The sequence below is a fragment of the Microplitis demolitor genome, chromosome 6, assembly GCF_026212275.2.
Source record: "Microplitis demolitor isolate Queensland-Clemson2020A chromosome 6, iyMicDemo2.1a, whole genome shotgun sequence".
Classification (NCBI taxonomy): domain Eukaryota; kingdom Metazoa; phylum Arthropoda; class Insecta; order Hymenoptera; family Braconidae; genus Microplitis; species Microplitis demolitor.
The window spans coordinates 6,091,502-6,112,130 of NC_068550.1; the positions used below are offsets into that span (position 1 = coordinate 6,091,502).

A 20,629-nucleotide genomic window follows, 5' to 3' on the forward strand; every position below is an offset into this window, starting at 1 on the left:
AAATTCCCAAATTTTGAATTGTCTACTAACTTCAGGGTCATCAATAGTCGGCCTTTTAGGGAACACTGCATAAAATAAAAACTTTGAAGGATTAAATCTGAAAATAAAAAGATTTTTGCAAGCTATATTTATTGCGACCTCCCACGCACTCTGGCTTAGTCATGTAGAGTCATCTAGTACCCAATCCCTAAATTTCATGATCATTCTTCGCTGATAATATCTTCTGGTTTTGATTTCGGTCTTTTATCAGGCCACCACCCGAAACTCTAGACCCCACCAAAAAAATGTCATCAGAACAATTCACTTATTCCATCTGCCGGCTTTGAAAAATCATAAACAACAAAATAATATTACGTGTCAATATTTAATTTCGTACGTTCTTAATTAGACATATTTCGATAACGAGAGTATTTACTTAGAAATATCAAATTAACTTCGGAAAAAATGTTGAAAGCCGTGATTTTGATCGGCGGACCGCTAAAAGGTAAATTTTATCTTTTAAATCCATTTTTATTTGTATTGATCAGTACCTAAATAATTATTTTTTAGGGACAAGATTTCGTCCATTGTCTCTTGACATACCGAAACCATTATTTCCAATTGCGGGATTGCCGATGATTCAACATCACATCGAATCATTGGTAAAAGTTAAAAATTTGACCGAAATTTTGATAATCGGTTCTTATAATGCCCAAGAGCTAGTAAATTTTGTCCAGGAGATGATAAATACTCATGGAATAAGCATAAGATACTTGCAAGAATTCACTGCCTTGGGTACTGCCGGCGGGATGTACCACTTCCGGGACCAGATCAGAGCCGGGAGTCCAGAAGGTTTTTTTATAATAAATGGAGACGTTTGCGCGGATTTTCCACTTGAAAAAATGATTGATGATTTTAAGGAAACTGATGCCAGTCTGACAGTATTAACTACTGAGGCAACTAGACTGCAGTCATTAAATTACGGCTGTCTAGTGCTGGGTAAAAATAATTCGATCATTCATTATGTAGAGAAACCTTCGACTTTTGTGTCGACGATAATTAATTGCGGGATTTATTTGGCTAGTGTTGATATTTTTCAAATAATGAGTGACGTTTTCTATTCACACCAGGATAAATTTATGTGAGAATTTTTTTGGAGTTGATCTTGAAAGGTTTTCCGTATGAATAAATTTTTTGTTGGCTTTTTTTAGGCTCAATAGCAATGGAAAGGATCCAGCTCACATCTCGCTGGAGCAAGACATTCTGACGCGGTTAGCGGGCACGGGGAAATTGTTTGCCTCGCAGACGAGCAACTGGTGGTCGCAGGTCAAGACCGCAGGGGCAGCGATCTATGCGAATAGACATTATTTGAATTTGTATAGGTCCAAAAAACCAGAGAGATTGGTCCCGGCAGTTAATGGAGTCTGCAAAATCCTTGGAGACGTTTCTATTCATCCAACGGCTGCTGTTGACAGGACAGCGGTGGTAAGTTTTGTTGGAGATTTTTTTTTTTGGATTTATGGGTATTCTTTCCAGAGAAAATTGAGTGCTTGATAAGAATATAATTATAATTACACAAAAAAAAGAACTGTTGCTGCAACAGGAATAATCTATGACTGCAACAAGACTGATCTTTTGAATACTACAGAGCAAGTCCTGTAACTGTAACAGAACGAAGTCCTGTAGCTGCCAAAGAGTCATATCCCGTCGCAGTATTAGTTCTTTTTTTTCCGTGTATGTGAAAAATTTTTTTTTAAATTCTTTAATTTCTGGGAGTTTTTTTTCTATTGAAATATAGTGATGTGGGTACTCGTTTCAAAGAGAATTCAATGATATAGAATAATCTGATATTGAAAAAAAAAAAATTTGTTGAAAATTTTTCTGAAATTTTTTTTTATCGGAATATGGAGATGTGGGTACTCATTCTAAACAAAATAAAATAATTAAAACGAAGTTGACATTAATTTTTAAATTACAGTTGGGACCGAATGTCAGCATCGGACCAAACGCAAAAATATCAGCGGGAGTAAGAATACGTGAGTCGATAGTACTTGAGGACGCACAAATACAAGCACATTCGATGGTACTACACAGTATTATAGGACGAGGTAGTATTATAGGAGAGTGGTCACGTGTAGAAGGTACTCCCTGCGATCCAAATCCCAACAAACCTTTCGCTAAAATGGAAAACCCTCCCCTGTTCAATATCAACGGAAAGCTAAACCCCTCTGTGTCGATTCTCGGTACGAGTGTGCACTTGGCTCCCGAAAAAATTCTATTGAACTCTATTGTCTTGCCGCACAAAGAGCTCACGAAAAATTTCAAAAACGAAATTATTTTGTGAGATATTTTTTTAAAAATCGATAATCAAAAAGACTAAACGGAGACTAAATGGAAGATAAATTTATATACATATATGATATTTTTTTAATGTGCAATAATGTATGATATTTGATATTAATTTGTAATTTTTACATATTGTATAAAGAATAATTATTTACAATTTACAAACTACGTTTTTTTTTATTATTACTTCAAAGTTTACAAAAATTTTCTGATAGATGACGCAGTTAAAAGTTAATGCTAGCAATCGAATTTCTTTAAGTTTAAGTGCCCACATGGATATATTTAAACCGGATACAAAACACCGGTAATTGGCTTTTAAGAAATTAATTAAAAAATTAATTACTCAGGGACTTTATGATAACTTATCGTTGTTGATACTCTTTTAACGCGAAATTTTTGATACTTTTTGAAAGCATAATGCATTATTTTCTTTTATGAATTTTTAAATCCGAGTGTTGATACATAATCGTCTGAATTTTTAGTAGTTTTGATAAATACATAATTACGCGATGTAGATCACTATTCAGTTCTGTTAAAGTCATTCTCACACAATACTCCCCAATTTTTTAAAAATTCCAATGATTTTTAACTGTCATAATCAATTAATTAAAAGAAAATGAAACCATTAATTGAAAAAAAAAACAATTTCGCTGAGATATAAATTAAAAAAAAAATTACACGCAGTTGATATCAATTGGGAGTTGAACGAAATTTGTCAAAGAAATTTCAGTAAAATCTTCATGGCAATTGTATAATTAGAATTTTCAAATTCTATAGGCTAAAATTTATTCAACACATTTCGTTTAACACCTGATTGCTAGCAACTGCAAGTAATTTTCTTTTTTAATTCTATATCTCGGTGAAATCACGACTACGTTGTCTCTTTTTCAATTAAGGTTTTAATTTTTTTTTTTTTTTTTTAATTAAGTAATAACATTTTAATACGGTTATGACAGTTGAAAGTCATTGCATATTTTTAAAAAGTGAGGGGGCACTGCCTGAGAATGTCCTTAATTTAAAAAAATAATAAACTTCTTATTGTTGAATTAGTTATAAATAGAAGATGATAGAGATAAATTTGTGATCAAAAAGGAATATGGACTGACTAGAGTCTCTGTAACCCTCATTGATTACAACTGACCGCGGATTGTTTAATTATTATTATTTCAAACAACGACTAAGTAAGCTTCGTTTAAAGTTTGAAATCTCAACATGCGTAGAAAAATAAATCCACTTAAAGTCAAGACGATCTTCGGATATCGGGAACTCATAGAATATGTCTCTAGTTATCGTTTAATCTTTAGGCTGCTCTCAACATCCGAGGAACAACTGATTCAAGACACTGGCACTGTCCGAGCTGTTGTTGATGCTTCGATTTAAATAAATCTCTGTCTATTGCAAAGGACTCGAAAAATATATAAAGTCATCCCGGATGATTTCAAAAGCCGACGATTGGCTCTGATCTCTAAAACATGAGCGCAGGATAAATTCGCCTGCCTTCCAGATTATTTAACGTTAAATCATTCGTCTATTTAATGATCTACAATTTATAAATACTCAATTTTATTGTCTCGCTTTACAAGATTCAACTTATCTACTTCATTTATTTGCCTATAATTTCTCAATTTCAAACTTATGATTCAAATTCCTTCTGAACTATTAAGGATACAAAAAAAATGTATAGAAATAAAAAAATAGAGTTGAATTTTCTATAAAAAATATTCTCATAAATTAATATTTGAAGACATATCTCTATTTTATCATTAACTTCAATTATTATTCAATAAAATAAAATTAAGTTTCTATTTAAAGCAAAAACATTTTCGATTTTTCCGAAACAAAAAAAAATTTTCTATTTAAAAATAAAAATTTTTACATGTAAATTCCATTCAGGACATGCACCTGGATTTAAAAAGGACATTTTAGCTTAAGGCGTATTTATCGTAGGAGGATAAAATAACAAAATTCCTCACCTGAGTCTCTGCAGTCGGGTTTCTCTCTTTTTCTCACAAAATTCCTCATAGCCCCTACTTATTCATCAGCACACCTTTCAACCCCCTCCCCAGTAGTATCTCACCAACATCAGTACATCCCCAATGTGTAAACACACACCAACACACACCAGCAAGATCAACAGGTAGCGCGAATTCTTTTCTCATCCGTGTCTTTAGCTTTTCATTCCTTTTTAAAAATATATATATATATATATATATATATATCCATATATATATTTATATATTATTTTAAATAGTTACCATATAGTAAAATGTTAAGTGCTACCTGAAAATAAAATTAATAATAATTATAACAATAATAACTAATAATAAAAATAATAATAATAAAAATTTAAAAAACGAATTATAATAATAATCTCGTAATTAAATTATTTTAAAAAAATCACTTTGGTCCAGATCGACCAGCATTATCCAGGTTAAAAATGTCATTTAATACCCGACGTAAATGACACGTGAGGAATGTGGTAATTTTTTTAAAGTAATTTATTTTTCTTTTTAGATTTTTAATTAATAAAAATTTGTTTTTTTCAGAGTCAAGGGATGAAATAAATAATTATTGGTGCTGGATGATCCAAATGGGCACGGTGGCCCATTATGGCCCATCAGCATGTGCAATTAAATAACAATAATAATATTATTATTAACCAGCATGAATTTCTACCACTTTGTGATGTTTTGTTTAATATAATATCACTGGCATCATATTTCTGCGATGTTGTATTTGATTTGGCAATGGGTTATGCCCTAGCCAATCACCCGACAGCCCCAGCTGTCTTATTTCCAATTAGTATTATTTTAATCGTTACTTCATTAATTATTTCCCAGGTAATTATCACGATTACTATTAAATTTAAAATTGTTTTGGAGAAAAATTTTTTTAACAAGTTTTTGGGATCATTGAAGGAAATATGGGAGAATTTGGAGTCATTTTAAAGAGAATCTTTTGAGAAAATTGACAGAAGTCGATGTCGCATTTGAAATTTTTTTATTTGAAAGCCAGGATTTTTACCTTAATTTAAAAATAACAATTAATAATTAATGGTGTCGAATTTTTGATATTACGTCGAAAATATTGGTCATATAAAAAAATTTCTTGAATAAAAGTTGTTCAAAATTTAATTTTATAAAAAAAATGTCTCTTACAATTTTTTCTTAGGACTAAAAGAAAAGCCGTAATTTCAAAATTAAAATTTTCATAATTAACAGAAATTCGAATCATTCATTATGAATCATAATTTTGAAACTACGGTGAAAATATTGGTCGTATAAGAAAATCATAAGAGACATTTTTTTTAGAAAATTCAATTTCCTACAACTTTTGTTTGAAAATTATTTTTATAAGACCAATATTTTTGCCGTAATATCAAACCTTTGAATCATTTATTTCAGTACTAAGGCAAAAATCTTGTCCCTTCTTATGAGGGATAAATATATGAGTCTCATATTTATTGGAGATATATTTTAAAAATTTTTTTAATCTATTAATGAATAAGAGATAAATTCTAAGAAAAAAAATTTGGAAATATTTTTTGTGTCATAAATTTATGAAATTTATATTGATATATATTTTTGGAGAAATTTTTTTGATTTCGAGAATGGAAGTGGTAAAAAGTATGAAAAAAAATTTTGAATCTATTTTACTATATTATAGAACCAAATATATGACAATTTTTTTTATAATTATATCGATGCGAGTACTTATTTTACCAGAAATTTGACAATTTACACGAAATAAATGTCAAAAAATTTTTAGAATACTTCGATCTTACCAACTCTATATATATATGATATCAAAAATTTTTTTTTATCAAAATATATAAATGGTGATACAAACTCTACCTCTAAATAAAACATTTCTAGCCCAATTTTAAATATCTGAATACTAAAATTTAAAACTTTCAGCTCGTAAGTATCCGCTGGTACTTGTGGGGTGCCCGTGGCAAACTGAACCCATCGACCGACACACCTTCAAAAAATTATCTTCGTAACTGGACCCTCTGGTGCGTAGTATTACTCCACACCAGTCAAGTCGGCGTGCTATGGCGCTACTTCAAATTATTCATCCCCGTGGACCTGACCTACGTCAAACACGAGGTAACTTTCCTCCCCCATACTCCCAGCTCCCAATTGAAAAAAAAAAACTAAAATTAAAATAATTAATTTTTCAGGTCCGTGAATTGTGTGTCCTGCGACTAATACACGCATTCTGTGAAGCAGCACCGATGCTCTTACTCCAGCTGTACCTCCTCTCCACCGGACTGACTTCCAAAGATTTACCTCGCGACCGCGTGGATTCAAAACTATCCGAGCTGACCGCAGTATCCGCGGGTCTGTCACTCTGGAGCGTCTGCTGGGCAGTAGCAAGCTTCAGCAAAGGGGCCGCTCGTCTCCGCAACCTTGAACGCCTGGTCCTGACCTGGCTCGGGGTCCTGGCCCAACTAGCATGGCGCCTAGGGACCGTCAGTGCCCGCGTCGGCGCACTAGTTGCCTACGCCTCTCTCTACGGCGGTTCCTGGCTCCTAGTTGTTCTTGCCCTTCACTGGCTCTCTATGCTAACCTGGTTACTACTAACTCCCGACGGTCTTTTTCATGGTGGCGAGAGACTGACTCTTACCCGAAAAACTTTTCTTGCCTCTCTTCTCGCGTTTGTTTACGTATTCGCATACGTTAATCTCCACGAGACAAATCATCGTCAGAAAATGATTATTTTTTACACAGTAATGTTTTTAGAAAATTGTTTGCTGATAAGTGTATGGGCTATTGGTGCATCTTCAAGTGGACATGAACATAATACAGGACCTGGATCAGGACCAGGATCTGGGACTGAACCTGGACCTGGACCTGGACAATTAGATCAATTGAGACCAATAACGTTGGTTTTAATATTGATGGCGTTATTTTTTGGAGGATTATTTTTTATGGGACTTTACTACCGATTTTTTCACGTAAGAAGACTTGGGTATGAAGCGGGAGGTAGAATGAACACGAGTAATAGTTTTAATATGGATGGAAATGCTGACAAACAATTTCAGTACAATTATAATAATAATAGTAATAATAGCAATAATAATAATAATAATAATTATGACAATAAAGTTGTTAATGACGTCCAGGTTGTGAGAAAAGTTAAACTGAGCAATAGTGGAATCCCAGGTGTCTTTAATTGCCGGTTCACTAACCCGACGGTAGTTGCGCTTAATAGAAAAAAAAAAAAACCGACAAGTTTTGTTCCACCGCCGCACACTAGTGCGGGTTTGGGATTTTGTGATAAGAATTATAACACGAGGCAGCTGATTCCGTTTTGGAAGAGGCCGCTGAATGAAGACGAGGAGGACTGGAATGCTAAAGAGTGTCAGAATGCTAAGGAACAGAGTGTGCAGCTGGGAACGCTTAATGTTCATTTGATAAGAGAGAAGTTGAGAGAAAAGAAACAGCAACAGTTGAGAGAACTCAGAGCTATTCAGGAAGAAATAAAAGAGGGAAAGTTGGTACCTCCTGGAGGGACTAGTAGTGATGCTTCAATCACGGGAAACCCGCCACCGCAGAAAAAATTGCAGCCTAATAATACGCTGGGGTTCGCTAATGGGTTGGGTGAGTTGGAATTTTTTTTTTTTTAAATTTAAGGTTGTGGGTACTCATTCCAATAGAAATTTTGTAGTTTTAATAAGTATGATGTTAATTTTGAAAAAAAAATTTTTTTTTTTAAATTATAATTAAAGTTTTTTCATCCCCGGTCAAAAATAAAACTTGATTCAGACTCGCTTCGCCTTATTTTCTTTTGAAGTTATCGATTTACCGACGATTTTTCGATAAGATCTCGACTTTTTCGACTTACATTAAATTTTTTTGAACTTTTGTCATCTTAGTTTCAACTTATTTGTATTTTTTGACCTTAGTTTAAACTTATTCGTCTTTACTTCGAGCACGATAGTCATTCACCTTACTTTTGACTTACTAAACCAAGTCGAAAAAAAGTTATTTATTCGCCTTACTTTCGCCTCAATATATAAAAATTATTTCACCTTAGTTTTGACTTTTTTGCCTTATAATTTAAGTCGAATAAGTCTACATCAAGTCAATTTCGACTTGATCTTGACTTTTTCGTCTTAAATAATGACTAAGTAAACCAATTAAGTCTAAACCAAAGCGAAAACTCAATGTATATCATACCTCCGTAAAAAAAAGTCGAGTTTGTCTTGTGAAAAACGGCTCCAAATTTCGACTTTGTAAACCAAGTCTAAATCAAATTTTATTTTTGACCCGGCATGATACCAACATCAAAACTTAAAGTTTAATTGTCTCTACAGCCAGTCGAAACAAGCTAATTTCAAGTTAATGCTGCAAATAACTACTAGCAAATTCGTAATTCGCAAACACCTTCATACGGTGTTAGTTACATTTAATGTTCATTTGCAGCCTTATTACTCTCATTTGTTTGCTTGTCACTTCAGTTTACTCATTTCATTTTTTAAGTGACTGTAAATCACAGATTCATCATTCTCTCAGTTCTCCGCATCATCGGCTTGAAATTAACTTATTTCTTACTGACTGCTGACACTGAAACTTGAAGTTCCGATGTAGGTAATCCTGAAAAATATAGTGTGTGATAGGATGAAACACGATTTCAGACTGCGGGTGATGTCACCTCATCTACGGCTCGGGCAGTCAACCACCCTAGTCTGAAATCGTCTTGTTTCATCCCTTGTCACACAATATTCTATTACTTTATTCTAAATAGGGAATTGTGGCTATTTGTTTAAGTGAGAATTTAAAAATATGAAGAGTAAAATGAATGAAAAAATTACAGGAAGTACGATAGCTCTAAGCCCAACGGTATCAGCATCCAATGGAAACGTTAATGGGCTAGAGAATGTGCCAACACAATGGCCACCGATAAAAATGCACTGTCTTGTACCACCAGGACCACCGAATTATCATGTGATGGGTAACGGGTGGAAACGCGAGCGTCCAGAGACGCCGGAAATTCTTCTGGCCCCGCGATGTCTTCCACATCATTATCCTCACTGGACTTCGAATCAAAGGTAATTTTAATGACTAATTTTAAATGAATTATTAATTTGACATGGAAAATTTATTGTTTTAGATTAAGAGGTCAAAATAATGAAGAAGATAGTACAAAAGAACCTAATGATGATGAGCTGAGTGATTTAGAAGGTAGTCAGGTATCATTACCACGTAGCTACACGTTACCACGTGAATTTAAATATAATAATTCAACAAATAATCCTACACGTGAACGGCGAATTAACATTAGTAAAGTTCAATCATCACGTTTTTACTTGCCCTCTACTAATAGCTCTGATGGTAAGTTTGTTACTATTTATTTATAACAAATGAGACGAAATACGCAGCTTATAAATTAATATTAATAAAATTATTATTGTTTTTGAGTTGAGCGAAAAATTTCCTTTTAAATGAATACCCACATCGTTATATTAAAAAAAAAAAAAAATTTGAATTTTTTTTTTTTTCCTCAGAATATATATGAAGTGGATACTCATTCTAAAGGAAATTGATTGAAAAATAAGATAATAATAATTATATCAGTAAAAAAAAAGTAAAAGTTTTGAAAATTAATGAGTGTAAATGTAGCAGACATCGGATAAATTTAAAATTATAAATAAATAGAATAAACAATTAAAAAAATATTTTTACAAAATTGCACTAATTAATTTAAAATTATTTTAAATGCGCATTTTTTAAAAACTTTATTTTATCAATTATTTACTCTATTGATTAATAATTCTAAATTTGTCTGATGTCTGCTACTTTCACACTCATGAAATTAAAAATAATTTGAAAATAAAAAAAAAGTTTTTTGATCAAATAATTGTGATTATTTTATTCAGTACAAAATTTACTGTGAAATTAGTACCGACATCAATATATATTTATATATTACTGTATAAATTTCAATTAGCTTACAAATTTATTCTATTTTTGTTACAATATATTGATGTGGGTACTTATTTTACTAATAAATTAATAAACTACATATCGAAATGATAAATTTACCGTTAGTGAGTGACTGGCTCATTTTGTCTCTTTATTGTCATCAATAAATCTATTAATTAATTATATCAAAATTAAACAGGTGACGTAGACAGTGCGGACAATGAAGATGAAACGGATACAGAATTACATCATCAACAGCATCATCATCAACGTGATAATAATAACAAGCACACTAATATAGATAATAATACGAAGCAATATATTTTTACGGATAATCGGCAATTATCTCCACAAACGACAGCTATTGATAATAGCTGTCTAAATACAACAGACAATCTCAATAACAGTACTACGTCAACTGCCGTCAATTCATCAATTGATAATGATAATTTAGATTGTTATTTAAATAATTCTTACGGCTCACGTGTCAATCAATTGCTCAAAGCTAAAGTTAAACACGAGACTAAATTATAAAGCATTTTTACTTTATTCGTAATTACTTATCAATTTTCTGTACAAGTTAATTCGATGCTGAGGTAGATTTTAGGATAACTGAATTTGTGCATTACTAGGCTCTGATTGGTCAAGTTTTAGAACTTTTTAAAACGATACCGGTCTGTGAAAAAAAAATATTGGAATGTTTTAAAGAATAGATATTAAAACAAATAAGGGGATGAATAATTTTTTAATTTATTGAGGATTATTTAGATTTTATTATTGAAAAGAGATAAGTTATAGATAGTTTGGAATTTTAGGTCTTCTAACTTCTGAGCTATTGATTTTTAAAAATATTTTTTTTATCGGTAAGTTACAGACCGAGTAATTTGTTAAATAAGTTGTGAGGATTAAAGATAATTTGAGAAAGTCAGATTATTTTATTTTGTTCATTACTCGGACTGCGATTCCTTTATATTTATTAATTTTTTTAAAAATCAATAGACCTGAGACAGAACGAATAAAAGATCGAAAAAAGTTTATAAAAAAAAATGTTTTTTTGTTTTAAAATTATCATCCGGATGATAAATAAAATTTAATAAACTCTTAAACTCAAAAATCGGCAGCCGAAGAGTTTAACTTTAATCAAATAAATATTTATATTTTGGTGGTGAACTTAAACCCACTCATTATTTAATATTCTTTAAAATTTTTTTGATTACTACTTATTTATTTAAAATAAATAAATCAAGAGGCAGATAATTAAACCCAATATTCCAGCCCTTGGGTTTTGATTTTAAAGAATCTATTTAAATAAATTAATTAGAGCGAATTATTAAATAACATCGGATTACTTGCACCCCGTGTACAGAGATAACCCCACTCCGTTTGAGATAAAAATTAAATAAAAATGGTTAAAGAGAAATTAAAGACTGGATGATTGGCTCGCTCATTGCGTTAGAAATAGATAAACTATTAATTAGTTATTTAAGATAGTATTAAATAAAATACAATTTTTATATCTGTCCATCAAAGGATACTGTGTACTATTTAATAAAAATATTTTTTAAAAAAATATATTTAAAGTTAATAATCTGTAGCCGATTTATAGTTAAATAGACGACTGGTAAATTAGGATGAAACTGTTGAGTAAAATTGCCTGAATGGAATTCATCCCGTTCAATCAGGGCTCCGATGGGCTCGCGAGCGAGTGAGTTACTCGTAATCACGAGTGAGTAAAAGGGTGAGAGTATAGGAGAGTGTGAGAGTGGGAGTCAGGAGGGAGTGAAAAAAGTAGTGATTTACTATCGAGTACCTGGGATCTGTTGGCACGGCTCTTAGCCCACCTCAACCTGTCTACATACACATGTGCTGTATTTCACATACACATACATACATATATATCCAAATATATATATAGTCCAGTAAGTTTGTATCCCACAGAAAAGCACTCATCCACGTCCTGTGGGCATTGACTATTGATCAGAAATTCACTGGCTACGATATTAGTTTTTTTTTTTACGTTTCATCAATATGGTCTTCAAAAAAGTCTATCGTTCAATCAATTAATGAATTAATTAAATTACTATTTAAATTTTAATGCAAAGAATTTTATTTCCAAAAGTGCATTCATTTCTTTTATTTAAATAATTGTTTACTAAAAATTTAGAAACTGAGACTCGATGTTAGGCTTGAAATTTGTCAGACTTTTGGCCACAAAGATGAAAAAAAATTTGTCTGAATATTTTGGTTAAATATCAAGATATTATTTTTTGAACTCCGAGAGAAAAAAATAAAAAATGAGAAAATTTAGTAATTATTTTTATAATTACTGTCATTAATATTAATTATAATTACGTAATGAAAATAATTATTGAAATGAGTAGACACGTAGAAATCATTCATTGAGCAGAATGAAATTAACCCATACCATATTATACGATAATATCTTTGTTATGTGCTTTAGGAAAGGAAATAGCTGTCTTACTCGAACCCCCTGAGCTTAAAGCTGGAGGGGTGAAAGGGGGGGAGGGGTTACGATAGACGAGTAAAATCATAGTGGCTAGGTTAACCCATGAACGTATAACCGAGTACGTACGAATTTAACCGTGACTTGCCGAGTGACCTCGCTCAGGGTGGAGTTAAAAGCTTCAATGTTCGGATCAGAATGAGAACGCGGGTTAAGAAGGGAGTGGGCGGAGTCTGCGAGAAAGAGCTTGTAGGGGGAGCTTTTATGGGGTAATATATTTTAGAGGGGTAAACATAGATTTTTCCATCACAGACAACAAAGAAAAGATTGGGCTCTCAAAAAGCTTGAGCTTCGAGAGTTTTGCAGCTCTGGCAATTTTCTGTCTGGGAATTCGAATATTGTCTTATGAATATTTTTAAATTTTTAGATTGTTTATTTTTTTTTTTTTAAAGCTCGATACTCGGGTAAAAAATTTAAAAAATAAAATTTTCCAAAGGAAATTCTTTTAGAAATTTTTTTTACTCTTTTTTTACTGAAGCTCAAAATTTGTTGAAGGCTTAGGGTCTAAATTAGTCTAAAAAAAAATTTTAAATAAAATTTTAGTAAAAACCATTCGACTAAAGGTAAAAGGTAACAAATTTTTTGAAAAATTTTTGAAAATCCATCGTTAAATTTAAATGAGACTGAATTTAGCCGACGTTTAATAATTTTTTGATTATTTTTCAAAACGATAAATTATAAAAAAAAAAAATTTGAAAAAATTGCACCTATAGTTTTTTAAATTTTATAAAAGTGCATGTTTTCAGTTTTTTTTGTAATTGATTTGTTGAAAAAAAAAAATCGAAAATTGTAGATTGTCAATTGCAGGATTATAAATTAAAAAAAATTTTAAAAGTTGAAATTACAAAAAAAAAGCATGTAATTCGATAGAAAAATTTTGAAATAAGTTTCTAGCTGAGCTTTAGGAAAAGCTATAATTTTGAAAGTTTAATTTTATATTAAATTTTCGAATTTTTTTATTACTGACATTCGCTTAGTCAGTAAATAAAAGCTCAGCTTTGAATAAAAAAAATTCGAAAGCTCTTGAAATTTCTATCAAAATGATTGTCTTGAGTCAAGAAGTCGTTTATCTTTTAATTTTAAAAAAGTGCTAGACTTTATTTAATCTTCTACTCGCTATAATTTTTTGGATTATAAAAAATGTATTTCATCGTGAATCGCTAAAAGTAAATTTAAAAAAATTAAAAGCTCAAAGCTCAATATTACCAAATAATATAATCCAAAAAAGTAAGAGTGGGGATTAAAAGTGAGAGTAAGTGGGGAGTATGCGCACGCATCGCGCATGCGCACAACCACTAAAAATTAGTAGTAAGTCCAGGACTTGCACAGCCGGTCTCGCCAGTCCGCTTGTCACCGCATCCTAACTTCGATGTGGAATAAAAACTTGAATATTTCATATAAATAAATATTTATAAGTATATAAATTTAAAAATACATATAGACAACTGTATATTTTATATATATATATCTATATATCTATATAAAAATGTCCGAGGACAGCGAAATAACCTGGGACACAAAAGTAATTAAGTAGTATAGAATAAAAAAAAAAACCAACAAGTAGTAAAAAAAAAGTCGGCGATGAGGAAGTGAAAGGTGTTTTAAATTGTGTTGAAAGTCGTGATGAGGATTGTGTCACGGTTTGGATACGAGTACTACGAGTACCGTGTTACTTGTAAGGATTATTTATTAATAATAATTACAATAATAATAGTAAATTATTTAAATAATAATAAAAATATTCCTGGTAAAATAATTAAAAAAAGTGTAGTAAGTGATTTTTATAATAAAAATACGACGCGGTGGCACGATTGGAGGACTGGTGGTCTTGCAAGACTCAAGAGACCGGCGTCCTGGTCATTAACCGGCACCTAACAATGTCTGGATCTATATATTTTTATTAATTATTATATATATTCATATTATATTATTATTTTAAAGTAAATAATTTAAAGCGCGCTTTGAATAAATTTTAAAATTTTTAAATTATTGTGTGATTGGAAAATATTTTTTTGTGATTTGTTTAATAGTTGATTTGTTTGATGATTTGTTATTTTATTAATTGATAAATTAATTTTTTTAATTGATTAATTAATAAAAAAGTTATCAGTTGATGTTGAGGGAGAAAATGTGTTGGCTGGTTTTTTATCGACTGAGTGTAATTTTATTATTTAGTTTTATTATTTATAAATTATAATTGTTTTGTTATGAAATAAAAGTTTGGCGGGAAATTTAAAATGAAAATGGGTGATTCTGAGTGGTTTTAATTTATTGACGGGGGAGGGAGAGTGGAATTATTTATAGTTGAGTGATTTTTATAATTAACTGGTGGTCTACTAACTATGCTCAAGTTTTTAACGCACAAACTGAGGACCCACTCGATTAACGAGGATCCGAATCATGAAAAGGTCAGAAAAATTTTATTTTTGTAATGAACGCTTGAAATTTTTTGATGATAGTAAAGTTAGCGGACATCTGAAAATTTTTAAAACTTTTAAGTAATAAATTCAAATTTTTATAAAATAAAAATTAAAAAAAAATCATCTTTAGACAATTCAAAATTCAGTACATGCTTTTTTTTTTAATTTTATTACTTAAATTATTTAATTTTTTTTTTTACGCAACTAAACAATTGTATGTCTGCTACTTTTACACTCATATTTTTTTTGATTCATTTTTGGAGTACGAATTTTGAGTATGGAGTAATGTTTTAAGCAATTCTTGATCTGTACACTGAGCAAAAATAGTATCAATAAATAAATAATTGATGGGTTGAATTTTTGTTTCTTTTACTTTTTTTTTGCAATGTATTTATTACAATTTCAAATTAAAAAATGATAATTTGAAATAAAAATACAATAATCCGGAGGTTAGAAGACAATAAAAGTTTTTAATTTTTTTTACCACAAATCAATTTTTAAAAAATTAAAATATACACATGTAGAAAATGTAAAAAACTATGGGCGCAATTTTTTAAGATCTTGATTTTGGTAGATAAAAATTTTCGAAATTGTTTCAACGATTTGATATAAAAAAAAAAAAACTAGAAATTAGCACATGTAGAAAATTTAAAAAACTATAGGCGAAATGTTCTAGAATTTTGTTTTTTTTTTAATTTATCGTTTTTCAAAAATCCAAAAATTATTCAACGTCGGCTATTTGCAGTATCACGTTTTTTTTTTAAATTTATCATTTAAAAAAAAATCCAAAAATTATTAGACATTGGCTAATTTATGATCCTGAAGTTAGCATACAGTTAACAATTTTCGATTTTTTTTTTTTCAACAAATCAATGACGAAGAACAAAAAACTAAAAATTTGCACATGTAGACAGTTAAAAAAGCTACTGATGCATTTTTTTTGTGTTTTATTTTTTTATTATTTATCGTTTTTAAAAAAATTCAAAATTTATTAGACCTCGGCTAACTTCAGTATCATGGCTAATTTCAATACCATTAAATACAATTTTTAGTAAGTAAAAAATTATTATTAAAATATGAAAATTTTTTTTTTTAATTTTTTCATTCCAAAAAAAAAATTTGGATCAAACATTTCCTTAAAACTTTTTTTTTACTTAGGGTACAATGAAATATAATAAAAAATTATAAACAGAAGTTATGATTTTGTTGACAACATTTCAATTGAATTTAAAAAAAAAATCGAATTTATAGTTTTCAAATCGAATCGTTATTTAAAAAGATATTTTTGATCGTTGAAATAGTTAAAAAAAATTAATTAATTTTTTAATTTATTTTTGCATCAACTTTTTGTTATTTTTTTTTTTACTAACGATTCAATTTACAAATTATAAATTTAATTTTTCTAGAATTTATTGCTAATTATTTTCAAGCAATTAACTCCAACTAATAAATATATATTTAAAGAAAATTAATGGCTCATTTAAATATAAATCTTGAATAAAAGTAAACATAACTTTGGTCTAATAGAGTGATAAATTAATCCCAACTAAATATTAATTAGTGTCAATAAAAAACGACTTTAAATTTTATTTAAAATTCTAAAACCCCGAGTTAGTTTTTAATTTGGGAATTTTCCAGATCTCCAAATAGATTTTACATGGTCTCATTAATTAAGTTTATGTTGTTCTAATGCATACGTAGGAATTTATAAAAAATTAAATAATTAGTTTTTTAATTTATAATTTAAAAAAAAAAAAAATCTTTTTTAAGGTACGCATGTTTTCAGAACAGGTTAACGAACGGTATAGAGCAAACGTTAGTAGAATGGCCTAGTATTCATTCTATGCATATATATATATATATAACAATAAAGCTGGTCATACACGAGGAACTCAGAATAGGGAACTAAAGTTGTAAGGGAGATCTTTATATTACAGGAATTTATGTATATATATATATATATATATATACATGAAAAGAAACATTCGAAAAATAAAATATTTGAGGAAAATTTTATAATAAATATTAATTAAATTAAAAATGAAAATTTTTTATATTTAAAATTTGAATTTGATTTTTAGGTGGATGATGACCATGACTCAGGAACAGAGTCTGATGACGAGTTTCAAGATGGAATTGACGTTTCCATTGAACCATCGAGTCGTAAGTAATTTTATATTATTTATATTGTCTTAATGAAGTTAAAATTGGATGTACCTGAAGATCGGAACGTTTTCCGCGCAACGAAAATGAAAAAAATTTACATAATTTGACTTAAGGAGTAGTTGGGGGAGACCTGCAATTTTCTGCTGACGTGCAAAATATTTTATAATTCTAGATCCAGTAGATTTTTTATTTTTCATTTCGTTTTCTTCTTTTCGTTTCACGAAAAACGTTGCGATCTTGATGTAGTATAAAATTGGAAATTTTTTTTTTTGACTTTCAATATCTTGGAAGTTCTAAAGATATGATATAAAATTAAAAGGATGGTTTTTTGAAGTAAATTAAATGATGAAAAAAATTACGCCGATAAAAATGATTTCTTGGCACAAGAGAAATGTTTCATTATGAAATGAAAACAAAAATTTTTTTGGGATGAGTTAACATTTTCGCGCCAAAAAATCATCACGATAATTTGGAAATTTGATTCTCCACCCCCGATATCTCAAAAACAGTTCAAAAATATTCAAAACTTCCGATACTTTTCTTAGCAAATTTAATAACAAAAATAATGAACTCTCAATTTTCACGATGGGAAGGAGCCAAGATTTTGAGATTTGAAAATTTATCTATTCAAATTTACTCGCTAAAAATCTTTCGCGTATCATACCTTACAAGACAACTATATATTTACAAATATCATATAAACAAAAATAAAAACGATAATAATAGTATAAACACCGTTACAAAGAAAAAAAAAATTTTTTTTCCACAAAAGTGATATATTTTTTACTTTTTCCATCCATATGCGCACGTTTTATATATTTTATAGAAAAAACCAAGGCTTTTATGTCATGTAATATTTCAAGTGAGATACTCAGATAATATTTAAAACCTTGCTACTTAGTTTTATATATATATATATACCTTATTCTTTTCACAATTCAAAACTTGCTCTTATTCACTTGGCTTTTATTTGTCTCACCTTACCTCCCTTTATCTTTAATCCTTACATACCATATATATATATATATATATATATAATTAATTTATTCTTTTCCTCCCACGAGACTTTTTTTATCTTCATTTGAATCTTGTGAATTTCGCTTCAAACAATCACTTCTTATTTTTATACAGAATTTCAGCAAATGTTGTACTTGTTTATCTTATTAATATAATTATGTAATTTAAGCCATTTTTGTAATAAATTTTACAGCAATCTAATTATTGCATTTGTTTTCATTCATTAATTTTTATAAAATATTGTCATAATATTGCTCAACTTGAACGCGAAGCGGAGTGGTAGTGCTTTACTGTCACCAAATTTTTTATTTCCAATTATTATAAGGTCTCAAAATCTCAATGGTTCAAATTTCTGTATATATACATGCGGTATAATGCTTCTTTCCCTCACCATATTGTCAAAAATTTATATCATTTCCTAATATAAAATTTTGTTGACCAAGTTTGAAGATGAGTAAATAAGCCAATTAATTTAAAAATTTCAGTAATTGTTAATTTTGAAAATTCGAATTTCATGACTTTTTTGTATGATAATTTTTGAATGACGTGACTTAACTGAAATTTGTTAAAAGCACATAAATTCAAATTGATTTTCACTTATTTTATGGGGTTTCAATATTTTCAATTTTTTTTTCTTCTATATTTCTTCTATCCCACCTGTCAGATAACAATTTTTATTTTTTTATACTTTCCCTTCTTTCCCTTTTTTTATCATTACATTGAATATTAAACATTGATATTGATTGGGTGATTAATTAAATTGTAAATGCATGAACTCGCGATTACAAAGAGCCGAAATAACGATCAATCATGTTGAGGCTTTTCAACAATATCTAACATCTTATGTATGAAATTATGATATTATATATATTTAAAAGGCTATTAATCATAAGTGACGTAGAAAATTGAATAACCGAATATCATAATTTAACAAAGATACGAGTTTTTGATGTTGATTTTCTCAAAATTCTATAAGGTAAATAAATAAATGTCCCAATACCGGAACGACAAAGGGTATATGACTGATTTTTATCGTTTTAAAAATATTCAAATAAATTATAATCCAAAATAATTTATTACATCATATAGAATAGACATTTACCAATTCGAAAATAATCAAATTAGTTCATTTTTCTTAAATTTAATATAAAAAAAAAATTTTTTTCTATGACACCCAAAAGACCCAATACCGGAAAGCTGAAATAGCCTTGTCCCAATACGGGAATTCGGTTGTCCTAATACCGGAACAGTAAATAAAATAAGTTATTTTTTGCATATATTCATAGTGAAAATATTAATGATTATTAAATAATATTAATGTAAAACGAGTATGAATGTAGCAGACATCAGAGAACTTTAAAATTATAAATAAATAAGATAAATAATTAAAAAAATAATATTCACAAAAAAAGTATTATTAATTTCAAAATTTTTTGAATTTGCATTTTTTTAAATTTTATATTACTAATTATTTACTCGATTTATTAATAATTTTAAATTTGTCTGATGTCTGCTATATCACACCCATAATGTTAAATGTATTTAAAATTTTAAAATGATTGAATATTCAATGAAAATAAATATTTTGAACTAAAGAATAGAAACAAAATAAATCATTTGAGGTTATACTAGAAAAATAATTTAAAAAAAAATTAAAAACAAAAATTTATTTTTTATGATTTAATTTAGAGTTTATCTATACTTAATCTATTTTTTATAACAATCATACATACTGCATTAAATATTAGGGCTCCAGTAATAATTAATATTGTACTTGATTTAGCCAGTCAATAAAACTCACCGTTAATGTCTATCGATAACATTAATATGATTGGCTGTTCCGGTACTGGGCACGGGTTCATTTTGGTGTACCAATAGACGAACAGTAAAATTAATATAATAATACTATTTTTTTCATATTTTTAGTATGTTTTCTTGAATTTTATGTCATTCAAGATGCATATACAAAAAAAAATTATTGAAAAGTAATTCTATGCATTTTCTATAAGCTTGAGACCATTGACTGATTTCTTAGCAAAACCATTAAGAGACATGAAAAAGTCATGAATTCGAGACTATTGCTCTAATTAACATTTTTTTTTTTCATATTTTCAATATTTTCTAAAATCTATCTTATATCTTATTTTTAAACTGAAAGATTAAGGTTTCAAATAAACAAAGTTTTATTTAGTTTCATCGCGTATGAGTTGAAATATAATATAATGATTATCAAATTGTTCCGGTAT

The 20,629-nt window shown here is 29.1% G+C and overlaps 3 protein-coding genes and 1 long non-coding RNA gene across 4 annotated transcripts in view; 3 read left to right on the top strand and 1 right to left on the bottom strand.

The window, feature by feature from the left end:
- Window positions 1-320: 320 nt before the first annotated feature.
- Window positions 321-2,489, top strand: LOC103579812 (mannose-1-phosphate guanyltransferase alpha-A). The gene is made up of 4 exons (XM_008561348.2): window positions 321-484; window positions 550-1,120; window positions 1,191-1,464; window positions 1,958-2,489. The coding sequence occupies exons 1-4, from the start codon at window positions 445-447 to the stop codon at window positions 2,321-2,323; spliced, it is 1,251 nt and encodes a 416-aa protein (XP_008559570.1). The 5' UTR covers window positions 321-444; the 3' UTR covers window positions 2,324-2,489.
- Window positions 2,490-4,119: 1,630 nt separating this feature from the next.
- The window catches only part of LOC103579817 (uncharacterized), a 73,700-nt gene continuing 57,190 nt past the window's right edge, over window positions 4,120-20,629 (bottom strand). The window contains exons 3-4 of the long non-coding RNA XR_008403873.1: window positions 4,581-4,605; window positions 4,120-4,506 (exon numbers count right to left, since the gene is read on the bottom strand). This is a non-coding gene — a long non-coding RNA (uncharacterized LOC103579817). The remainder of the gene's footprint in view (window positions 4,507-4,580; window positions 4,606-20,629) is intronic.
- LOC103579816 (XK-related protein 7-like protein) lies at window positions 4,585-11,752 on the top strand. The gene is made up of 7 exons (XM_008561353.3): window positions 4,585-4,804; window positions 4,872-5,165; window positions 6,243-6,434; window positions 6,509-7,931; window positions 9,148-9,382; window positions 9,445-9,665; window positions 10,456-11,752. The coding sequence occupies exons 2-7, from the start codon at window positions 4,935-4,937 to the stop codon at window positions 10,788-10,790; spliced, it is 2,637 nt and encodes an 878-aa protein (XP_008559575.1). The 5' UTR covers window positions 4,585-4,804; window positions 4,872-4,934; the 3' UTR covers window positions 10,791-11,752.
- Window positions 14,125-20,629, top strand: part of LOC103579815 (protein disconnected) — a 43,861-nt gene continuing 37,356 nt past the window's right edge. Inside the window, exons 1-2 of the mRNA XM_008561352.2 lie at window positions 14,125-15,188; window positions 17,282-17,363. Coding sequence (XP_008559574.1) covers window positions 15,123-15,188; window positions 17,282-17,363 — 148 coding nt within the window. The 5' untranslated portion in view covers window positions 14,125-15,122. The remainder of the gene's footprint in view (window positions 15,189-17,281; window positions 17,364-20,629) is intronic.

Bases quoted from the DNA above. Each gene is read 5' to 3' on its own strand.
- LOC103579816 (XM_008561353.3), top strand. From the start codon at position 4,935: ATGGCCCATCAGCATGTGCAATTAAATAACAATAATAATATTATTATT. The intron at 6,435-6,508 runs GTAACTTTCCTC...TTAATTTTTCAG, and splicing joins TGACCTACGTCAAACACGAG to GTCCGTGAATTGTGTGTCCT. The intron at 7,932-9,147 runs GTGAGTTGGAAT...AAAAAATTACAG, and splicing joins GGGGTTCGCTAATGGGTTGG to GAAGTACGATAGCTCTAAGC.
- LOC103579812 (XM_008561348.2), top strand. From the start codon at position 445: ATGTTGAAAGCCGTGATTTTGATCGGCGGACCGCTAAAAG. The intron at 1,121-1,190 runs GTGAGAATTTTT...GGCTTTTTTTAG, and splicing joins TCACACCAGGATAAATTTAT to GCTCAATAGCAATGGAAAGG. The intron at 1,465-1,957 runs GTAAGTTTTGTT...TTTAAATTACAG, and splicing joins CTGTTGACAGGACAGCGGTG to TTGGGACCGAATGTCAGCAT.